This window comes from Scylla paramamosain, chromosome 26 (genome assembly GCF_035594125.1).
Source record: "Scylla paramamosain isolate STU-SP2022 chromosome 26, ASM3559412v1, whole genome shotgun sequence".
In the NCBI taxonomy this organism is placed as follows: domain Eukaryota; kingdom Metazoa; phylum Arthropoda; class Malacostraca; order Decapoda; family Portunidae; genus Scylla; species Scylla paramamosain.
Window position 1 is genome coordinate 10,675,802 of NC_087176.1, and position 11,389 is coordinate 10,687,190.

General features: G+C 38.6%; 1 protein-coding gene across 1 annotated transcript; it reads left to right on the forward strand.

Moving 5' to 3' along the window:
- Positions 1-428: 428 nt before the first annotated feature.
- Positions 429-10,466, forward strand: LOC135113722 (ubiquitin carboxyl-terminal hydrolase MINDY-3-like). The gene is made up of 10 exons (XM_064029250.1): positions 429-626; positions 1,746-1,879; positions 2,446-2,602; positions 3,019-3,154; positions 3,407-3,521; positions 3,773-3,926; positions 4,884-5,021; positions 5,278-5,437; positions 5,771-5,933; positions 7,305-10,466. The coding sequence occupies exons 1-10, from the start codon at positions 524-526 to the stop codon at positions 7,446-7,448; spliced, it is 1,404 nt and encodes a 467-aa protein (XP_063885320.1). The 5' UTR covers positions 429-523; the 3' UTR covers positions 7,449-10,466.
- The last annotated feature ends 923 nt before the right edge of the window (positions 10,467-11,389 follow it).

Below are 11,389 nucleotides of genomic sequence, written 5' to 3' on the forward strand. Positions count from 1 at the left end.
GTTCCTTTGGTAAATAAAGGAGAAAGAATCGCAAGCCTTTAATCTCCAGCCCATAATTGCTTTCTGTTGCATGACGCAGCAATGTTCAATATTATCTCGCTGTTGTAAAGAATAATAATGTTCGCAAAAGACTTTAAGATAATCTGCAAAGACTCATATTATATTATTGTTTACTTTAAATGTCACTTCCCTAAGAATCAAAATAATCAAAAGTTAGAATGACATGACAAAAAAATAAATAAATAAAAAAAATAAAGCGTCCACGGATTGATGTATGACTTTTGTAAGCAAGCAAACAAAGGTCTGGATAGAAATATATTGAAATAACAAGAAAAGGAAACACGGAATGATAACGAAACAAGAAATTTAAGATGAGGGGCCAAGGGGCCGAGGAAAGGAGGACGGGGGGGTGGGGGGGGGGCGTGCCGTTGCAAAGGCCAGCCGGGCGCCAGTGTTTACCTCGCTGAGCTGTGGCAGGACGTGTCTCGAGGACCTGTGTGCGTCATTCCGTTAGCCGTTTATAATGACAGAGCGCCCTAAGCTAGTGTCAGAGTCCATCCACGAGGTGTCACAGCTGGTGTGGGGACCAAGCATCAGGCCAGAGTTGTTCGCTAGGTGGTCACAAGGTAAGCGTGGCTGGTGACGTGCCGCCGAGGGAGGCTGCTTGCTGCCTCACTCATGTTTGGCCCTCGCTTTGTTGCGCAGCTGCATCTTGTGGTGAGAGTTAAGCGTTCTTGGGAGACCTAGGCACGTACGCATCGCCTGGGTGTGTGGTTGTACTGGAAGACTCCCGTGCCTGTAAGTAAAGGTAGACAATACGACACTCGTACAAGTTGACACTTGGTGAGCGGCGCGGCCACACCTCCAGGCGAGGACTCACAACGCTGTTACTGGGCCTTGTGCCTCACTCCTGTGACATGAAGAGCAAGAGGGCAAGAAAACAACATGTTTCATTCATGAAACACTTGACATCAACTGAAATATTGGTTCCTTTCATGTTACAGTATGTTGCCAGAAAGCACTAGAATCTTGATTGAAGGTGTCGCAAATATGCCAAAAGTTATTCACTGGAGCAAATTATTGAAATTAGAAGCTTTTGAGCAACTTTTTTTTTTTTTCTTTTAATGGATCTTAACTTCTACTCCAATAGTAGGTGACAGAAGTTATATTGGTTTTATTTTGTGTTCTTGGCATGAATCAGGTTAATTTTTCCTAGCAACTACTTTTATTTGAACAAACAGTATTCATATACCTTGTTACCAAAAGTAATATTTCAAGAAAACTAAGTCCAGATTCATAGGAAAACAGGACACAAAAATACTTTACAAAACATTTCTTACATGAACTGAACCTAACTTGACAGGACAGATTGACAATGTTGTCCTGCACCTTGGAAACACAGAAAGTTCATAGTTTTTCTCACAAAACTTTTTTCTTATAATTTTTATTTTGAGAGATTTCACCATTTTTAATTCACTTGATAAATGTTTCTTGGCAAAATCACTTGATTTTACCCACAGTGGTCAATCAATCCTAGCACCTTACTACCATCTAACTGTCCCGTAACAAGCAAACAGTTCAGGGTATTTTAAAATCAAGTGAAGCTGTTGCACTGGATATGTTGTGTTAGATAATGGAGGATCCCTTCCTCGCACTGGCAGCTGGTGGAGGGACAGTGGCTTCCATCCCACCATCAGGTGTGTTGTGTTTACCTGTGATGTACTAGCAGGAAATATCTCTTGCAGGTTTTATCTTCAGTGAGAATGAGAGAACAGCTTTAATACAGACAAGTGGAGGACCATGTGCTGTCATTGCCCCTGTGCAGGCTTTCTTAATAAAAAACCTAATTGCAAGTTACCAGTTTTCACAACTCAGGGAGGTGAGTTTCCTTCTGGCATGTTCTGCCATATATCTAGACTTCATGAAGCTTTGTATTGATTTTGTTGATAACATGTAAGGCATTGCTTAGTAAATTATGTTTCTTTATGGAAGGATCTGCTTTATCTATTTTCATGAAAATATATGGTAATATAATTATATGGTACTGAAGTGCCATGTATTTTAATGGAAATAATGTTGCATATCTACATTTTGTGATTGTTTTTCTGTTTGTTTATTTGCTCCTAAAGATTAACCACATTTTTTTTTTAATGTGTGTACATCTAAGATTGTTACACTTAGAAGATTGTCACAGGTTGGAAAGTCAAGATTGTTCATTGACATCAGATTTTTTTTATTTTCATAGAGAGTTTGGATGACTTAAATTTTTGGTTATACCCAGTTACTCAATCCAGTTTTGGAAAAGTTACAGGGACCATTCAGATATACCTGAGTGGAGCCCATGCAGCCTTGAGGTTCCTGACAACATTATTGGATAGGATGTAGGATTGTGGTATTAACAGTTCTTAGAGATTTATGGCAATGAACAGCGTCAGTTTCCCACAGATTGATAGTACAACAGTGGACCAATTTTTAGCAGCAGCCTTGACTGAAATCCTATGTCAGTGTAAACAGCTGGCCTCTGTAGCAGGCCATGCTGGGGATAAGTCCAGCTCCTCCTCCAGCACTGAGGACAGTGGCTCCCCCACCCACCAGGACCATGGTGAGCCACACACTGACTACTGGATAAGACTTGACTTCTGCTAAGTACCTTCATTAAACAGTCTGTCATCATACTTCTATTTCTTCTTATTCAACTCTAGAACTCCACACTTCATTACCAAACCCACTTCTCCTTTCCTCTCACTTCATTTTTGCTATTTCTGCCCACTCTTCTGTATCACTGCAAAGTAATAACAATAGAAATGTGCTTGTGTTATCAGCTTAGTGGAGAATATCAGGAAAACTGTTTTAAGAATTTCAGTAACAAAACTAATGACATTTTTAGACACCATAAGTAATATGCTTTTGAGCAGACTCATTCCCAATGACCAAAGCCATACTCTTCAGTATCTCTGCATCAAGAACATTCTACTGTGTGTTTATAAGCATTGATTCTTGATTGTAATGTCGTTGCAGGCCCTTTTCAGATAGCCTGCCTGGATGACCCACTCTCCCTGAGCAATGAGTGTCCAGGGTCCAGTCCGACAGAGCCTGATCAACCTTCCTCCACACCAAGTGCCAAAGATTACAGTTTGTTCCACTCCAGTGTTAGGTGAGTGGTGATTCTGATGTTTGTGTGTGTGTACAGGAGATGCACTTGTTTTTAAGATTCTAAAATCAATGTTTTTATGAAATAAGTAACAAAAGTTCCAATAATTATGATATCAAAATAGATTTTAGAGCACCTTATTTGTTTTAATCATCTGTTACATTATGTGTTTCTAATATGCAGCATTTTGTACCATTTAACTACAATTTTGAAAAATGTCCAAGTAAATACCTAATAAGTTTTCTTGCATTTCAGATTAAGAGATTTTGAAAATGCTCACTCATTGCAGAGTCATTTAGAAACTCACCTGGACAGGTACAAAGCCCAGTATGGGGTGCTGTTATTCTTATACTCCGTTATCTTGACAAAGGTAAGATTTAACTTAATGTATAGTATGTGTTAAATCTATTTATGTTGATCTTTGGGAGCTTATATTGATATTAGATTTCCTAGTTTATCATGTCTATTATAGCTTATCAGTGAGGCAGGTCACTTGAACCATTACCATCAAGGTTTCAAAAGAAGTGTATGGCACAGAGAAAATTCCTACCATCATAAAATTATAGGAAAATGATATGTTAAGTATTGAAAAGAGCTTTTTCACTTGATGACCTTTGGCAGGGTGTTCATAAAGTGAGGGAGGAGATGGGGGACCTTGGGGAGAGCCTGATTGATGTGACACAGGGTCACGGGGGACAAGGCCTCATCAACCTCCTCATCACCGGCCGCGCTTCACCCTACGTCTGGGATGGCATCAAGAATGTGGGTGGCCTTGGTAAGCACCTTAGGACAGTGTTGTGGTGGAGAGAAAATCTGAGCATGTTTTACTTTCTGTTTCCTTTTCTTCCACCTTATATCCTTATATCTTTGGTTTTGGTTTCTTCTTAATTTCTTAGTAAATATGTATGTGGTTTGTATTTTACATGTGAGACCCTTTAACAAAAAACTGTTATTAACTACTCCAGTTTTTTTTCTTTAACTTGTAAAGTGTTTTACACTTTCAAATGGCTGCATATCCCATGACTACAGAGTTCTCAGATTTACCAGAAAAAACCTGAGATATTTTAAACTTATATGCCAGATTTCTTTGTATGTTGTGGTGAGTCACAAGGAGATATATTTCTGGAAGTCTTGTGCAAGAATGGCTACAAGGTGCACTGTCACAATCTGCATGAGGTCTCTTCCTGTCTCATCCTGTCAGCAGCAACAGCAGCTTAGAGTGCAACCAGATACCTCAAGGAGACATGTAGCCAGATGAATATAATTAATTTGGTACTTAGCCAACAGTGCTTGAATCAGGTACAAAGAATACATTTCATCACAAAAGACTGGGCATGTGGGAAGCAGACCTCATGAAAATGCCCATTGTTTTTTTTTTTTTTTTTTTTTTTTTTTTTTCACACCAAATTGAGGATTTCTTATTAAAGCATCAGATTCTTCATCTGCCCTCATCTTTCTGATATGTGGTTATTCCCCAAGCTGATGGTACTATTGAAAAGGTCCTGATGTGACAGCCAAGGAGACATGTCACTGTACCTGGATTTCTGGATCAAGAATTGAAGAAATATACCCAGCAATGGAAGAACTGATAGGATAAATGTGTGGAGTCACAAGGTGTACAGCTAAAAGAAATTCACCTTTTGTCCTTTAGTGTAAAGTGGTATACTTTTTTGTAACAAACCTTACATATAGAAATTTATAATGGTGGCCTCATCTGGACTTCCATCCCCAGACCTGGTTGGTGTTCTGAAGCGGCCTGCTGTGGGGTTCCTGACGCGGCTGGAACACCTACGCTACGTTCAGGTGGGCTGGTACCTAAAGAACCCCACTAGCCAGGTGTGGGTCATGGCCTCAGAGACTCACCTGTCAGGTTAGCCCACATACCTTATTCCTGCAGTCAGTGTTATGTCTAGTTATTTTCAGACAAGATTTTACATTTACAGTCTTGCATGATGAGGTTGGAAAACAAAAGAATAAAAGCATTAGATCATACATATTTAAAATTTTGGATAAAAATTAATGGAGATTTGCAGAATTTCAAGTAAATGGCATATAAATAGCTAATCCTGCACTTCATAAATATCCAAAGCAAAGTTTTTCACCGCTATTGCCCATATGCCTTTCAGTGGTCTTCTCCTGGTGCAAGAAGCTGGTGACACCCGACTCTGAAGTAGAGCGAGCAAAGCAGGTGTTCAGTTGGTATGACACAGAGGGCAACCACTTCATCCAGGCCGAGAAGCTGAAAGATGTCCTCGAGAAACTCAACCTGTGCACTGATGACGACTTGTAAGTGTCTTCCAAGAATTGTTAGAAGTTGTGGAGTCCTAGAGTTTTGCAGTATTTACCATCATTGACATTGACTATTTCCACATCAGCTGTTCAGTCACCACTCAGACAACTTGATGTCCTTCATGCTTTGGACTTTTTGAATACTTAACATGCAGGGCAATACTTCTTTGCAAATATTACACAGATTACATGTTTGCAGTTATAGACAAGATAACTTTGTTCTTATTAATGAAAAGCCTGTTTGAAGTTTACTTTCATTTTATAGGTTCCCTTTGCATTTTCAGCACTTTCCAATAATTTTTTTTTTTTTTTCTTTTTTTTTTTTTTCAGTATCCAATTCTTGATGACTGAGCTTGACCCAGACAGCATGGGAGTGATCCTCTACCACAAATTTATTGAAACATTATTCACACCAGACCAGTCATACTCTCCTCCAGACACTTTTCTTATCCACCATTACAATGGCTTGGAGTCATCATGTCCAGTCAACAAGGTGAGTCTTAGCTCAGCTCCTAAAGGTTGTAGAGTGTTTATGTTGTACATGTAGGTGGAGAGGGATCTACCCATCACAAGAGAAAGTGAAAGAAGACATGCAGGTTGCAGATGGTGCCAGCGCTGCAAGATTCTGTTGTGAATGATCTCGGGTTGTATATGGTGTTAAGAGGCTTCTCACCAAAATCAATAATATATAAGGTACCCTCAGCTCTTCTTAACCCTCTGAAGATGCTTGGAAAGAGAAACAGCTAGGTTTTGTAGATATTCCTGGTGTCCCACGAGCAAGTCGAGGTATTTCACCGTGTGCCTTAGGTAGTGGGGGTCACAGAGATCACTGATGCAGGGGTGGTAAACTCTTGCTCTCTGGTTATCAGTCACTTCAAGATTTGTCTCACTCCACCACCCATCAAAGCCCCAATCTTTGTACTGAGCTGCAAAAGTTTTTTTTTTTTTTTAACACAATGGGCATGTGTTTCCCATGGTTTAGGTACAGGCCTACTTCTCCTGTAATCCAGATTTCTCTTAAAATAATCTCTCACTATTTGCTCAGCCACTTCTATCAGCAGACATGGATTCTTCTTAATTTCCCTGCTTGTAGTGCCAGGTTAGGCCTCTGTTTGCTTATGAAAGACTTTCAGAGTCCTTTGGCTGACTTTTTGCTTAGGTCCTGCCAGCTTATGTAGTGCTGGTACAACATGCATCCTGGTGGCAAGATATTTTCTGTTCCAACGCTGCATGGTTCTCAGCAAGAGTCCTATGTTTGCAGCCTCTTCTTTGTTAGATTTATTCTCTCAAACCAATGCACATATGGCTTCAGTTGGGTTCTTTGAGAATCCTTGGCCTCTTAGTGTGTGTGAATAGGGCAAAATGGTGAGGGGTATGCCATTTAAACATGATCCTGAATGGAGTGATCAACAGCATATATGCATCACTTGTGAAAAGCAGACTGCCACTAGTGTCACCAACTGCATGTGACTGAGAGAGGCCTCTCACTAGCTGCCAGATGCAACTATTTCCCAGATTCACACAGATCAGAGTGAGACAGGAGATTAAGTGAATTTATTGGTGGAAAAGGGTGTGTGGCTCTCTGTGCCATCTTCCAGTGCCAGCACTGTACTTGTAGTGAATGTGACTGAGGAAGATGCAGAAAACTGAAGGCATTGCAATAGACTGCTCCACTGTGACAACTCATAATGGAAGCAGCTGAAAGACTGTTGTTCATTGTAGATGTACATTACAGTAATAATTAGCAAATGTGGATTGACTTCCTGTGCAGTAAAATATAAAGTTATTGCATATATATATTTTAATTGAAGTTAGTAATATTGATATTTTGTCCAAAAGTAAATAGCATTATTTGTTCTTCCAGATTCAGTATGCTGAAGGGCGTGTCACTCTGCAAGAAAGTCATGTTGGGTTTACCTCAGGTAATTGTGAGTTCCTAAGTTGCCTTGCAACTAAATGGCCAAATGTGGATGTGCAGTGGTCAACATTCACCCCATCACTCAACTAGGGTGATCCTCACCTGCTGCCGTCAGCCTGCCATGTACTGAATCACAAGTTGACTGGAAAACCAATTTCCTGATATAAGTCCTGTTTTAGGCTTGAATATGCAGTAAAACCTCACTGCATCACACTACTTTGCAAAGACCATGTCCAGTTAAGGCAAAAATTATCTATATTCAAGGCTTTAAAAATAATTGAAATTCTACTGTCATTAGTCTGGCCTAGAGCATAAGTTAGCCCTGAGTATAGTAGAATTATATTTGTCAGAACTGCCCACATGTATATCTCACTTTTCACATGTTTTAATAATCTGTACTCTTGTTCTGGTGTGTGTATGTGTGTGTGTGTGTGTGTGTGTGTGTGTGTGTGTGTGTGTGTGTGTGTGTGTGTGTGTATACAAGATTGCATTTCTTACAAGAGTCATGCAGGTTCCTTGCTTGCTTTCTGAAAAATTGTCACAAAGCTGCTTAAGGAAGAGACTTTACTTCAGTGCAGCACTATACTGCTACCTGTCTAAAGTGGTAGCTAGGCTGGAGTCAGGGTGAGGGTACAGCTCTGCCACTTTTCCCAAAATGAAACCAGGTGAGTCACCTCCCAGGGGAAACATAGCAGGTGATTTGTATCAGGGTGAGGTCACCTGCACCTCGCTTTTTGCAGTGACTTCAACATTCTGTTTTTATTATTATTTATTTGCATATTTTTATTTATATTCCTTCAAAATACGTTATAAATTTTATTAAAGATACATTCCCACCTTAAACCTGGTGCGACAATTGATAAAAGTAACATGCCAGGTTAAGTTCACTGCCTCGCCAGGGCCTCAGTCAGGCTGGTTAGGTAAATGTTGTTCATGATGAGTTTAACATATTTTTATCATCAGAAAATAACAGATTTCCTACTTGCATTCCTTCGAATTGCCTTCTAAATATTGTTGTATGTAAGTTATTCACTTTAAAACTGCTATAAAAGTTAATGATTAATATTTTCATAGCAATGTAAATTATTGATGCCACATTTCTCTATAGGCATATAAATATCTATGTAGAATAAGTTTACTATTTGTGGAATACCATGATTTTTATGTCAACATTATATTTATTATTTATTTTATCATATATGTAATGCCTTTTACATATATCACAAGTTATGTAGTGTAGTTTTAGGGAAAGTGGCATGGCTGTACCCACACCCTGACTGCATCCTACCTGCCATTTAAGAATGATTTTATTAGAGTGAATCAGTGAGTTTGAACAGCACAGAACTTGCAAGACATCTGTGTGTGTGTGTGTGTGTGTGTGTGTGTGTGTGTGTGTGTGTGTGTGTGTGTGTGTGTACATGCTTACACTGTGCATTAGCATGGATGTATTGCATGTGTAATGTCCATTGTTGGTGTCAATAAGCACACTTAGGATCCAGTTTGCTCATACTTTATCACTTGCTTACATTGGTTTTGTGATCCAAGCTGCATATTACACCATCCAGTAAATCTGCTCTCTCATTAGTTAGGCTCTAACAGATAAAGATTTGGTGAAGTGAGGGTTTACTGTATACAGAACATTGATAACTGCTTAAAGTGAAAAAGCCTTTACATCACCAGAAATCCCTACTATTATGTCTATTAATCAAACACTGCACTGAAGATTTATTACAGATAATCTGTGATTGGCAATGATGAGAAAAAGGTCTCATTGAAATTGTCTCCGCTTCATTAATAATATCAAACTTAAACATATAGAGAAATCATTGTGTATAAAAGATTAACTCTCAGTGTTAAATACTTTTACACCTAATAGTTCAAGGAATCACAAGTGCATTATATTTTCTTGATTTGTTTATGTGATATGTAGTATATGTGTATATACATGCAAAGTGTTGACATCAGAAATACTTCAAAGATGAAAACAAGGAAGTGATCTTTCACTGAGTTTTCTAGATGATATGATATGTAATCAATCCATATACCAGGTTTAGGTCTCCCTCAAAGGGGCTGCCTGAGACAAGACACCACACCTTCTCTAATAAGAGTAAAACTACAGAAGAAAGATACCAAAACCTAATACTTCTACTTTCACATCAGCTTAGCATCATGTTCCCATAATTGCTTACATAATAAGATGAAGGTATAAATTCTCTGAAGTAAAATAGTTAATGCACATTAAAGGAGTCACAATGCAAAAAGATTTCTGTACAGCTTAGCAAAGTATTAGTGATAGTCAAGGTGCTAAAATCATTGGTAATGCAAATGGGACCAACCTTTTGTTTGTATTACTGTTATAAATTGGTTAGTTTTGTCACCCCCAGTATGCATACAAACACTCCCACCCCTCTAGTGGTTTGTGGATGGCAGCCTACCTCCATCTATACTTTCATAATCTAATACTGACTGAAACCTTTGGATGCTGTGCTAATTTACTTCATTGTTATCTGTTTATGATTTAAAGTTACACAGTGTAGTTGGGATTAGTGCACTGCAGAGCACCCTGTACATGCCCAAATTATTCCCTAAAATGATACATGGAGAACAATTACTAGTCCCTGTGTCATTAAGGGTTTCTTTCAGTCATATGACTGATATCCTTGATTATACTGCATATATTGTCAGTGATGTGAATGATCTTTTACTTGTTTAATCCTCATAGAATTGTTGTTAAAAGCCTGCTGAATCTTGCATATTGTTCCAGCTTGAGTATTGTCTAGCTTTTGACAAAGTTTGATGCAGTAACATTATTAAATACATTCCGCCATTGAGTATTAAGTAAAAAATGCAATAAACGTGTTGTAGTCACCCACAGACTGTCTGGCAACAGCTGATTTACTCATCAAGGCTGCCAAAAGAATCCTATGCACATCAAGGCCTACCACCACACCGGGTGCAACTGTTGTCCTTTGGCTTCAACTGCTTTCTTAAAAAAATTTAAAGAAAAAAAAAGTGGGTACTTCTTGAACAGTAAGGAATTTACAGTTACTGTTATAATTAAGTGTTTTATAGTTTGGTAGTTATAAATCATAAGTGGCAGCACAGCAATGTCATCTTTATTCTTCTCTGTTAGTGGAGGAGGTAGGTCTCCAGGCTGCTTCAGTGTTGTGCCAGTCATACACATTATTTGGTGCCCTTCAAATGACCAGCTTCACCAAATGAAGGCTCAAAATTTTTGTTGTGTGATGATTTACAAAGGCAGACTAGCATTAACAAGGAATGTGTAACTTTTAAACTACATTGAATTAATAAAAAATAATACAAAATTAGTCATTCCTAGGCTGTGATACAATTCATGACATTTTCTTTGCAGTCTAGCATAGTATATCACATTGATACCTAAGATATGTATCATATTCATGTAAACCAAAGCTGTTAAACATGTTAAACTGTTCTTTTGTTATGAATCACTGGAGTAATGTAAGCATGAAAAGGAGAACCAGTGTTTGTTGGAAGCACTAATAAGAAGAATGTTTTTGACACATAAGGGTGGCACAGCCAAACTGAAGATTGATGTTTATTGCTTCCCACAGTCAGCTGGCCTTGTGTCACCTCATTCCTTCCTCCCTGTATAGTGTTTAAAGGGAGGTTTCATTAATTAGCTATCAAGCAGTTTGCTCAATTTCACTCAAAATAGTTAATAAGCACCAAAAAAGATGAACATTGCAGAATGAGTAAGCTCTTCTCATTTCCTTGACTGAAAGTTTTATTAAATTGTTTTATGTAATTTAGACAATTACTGACACAGTACTAAAGATTGGCAGTAAGTAATGCACGAGAAAATAGTAATGAATTATCATCTATTGAGGTTGTGACATACAAGACATGAGTCTTGTAATAGTCTTGTAATGATTTTACATTAAAGGAACAATGTACTTACAGTAGCTGCCCCAAGGCGAGGGGGGAAGGCCTGAGCCTCACTGAGAGGCACTCATGGAACTGTGCTGAAGATTATCTCTTGAAAGATGTGG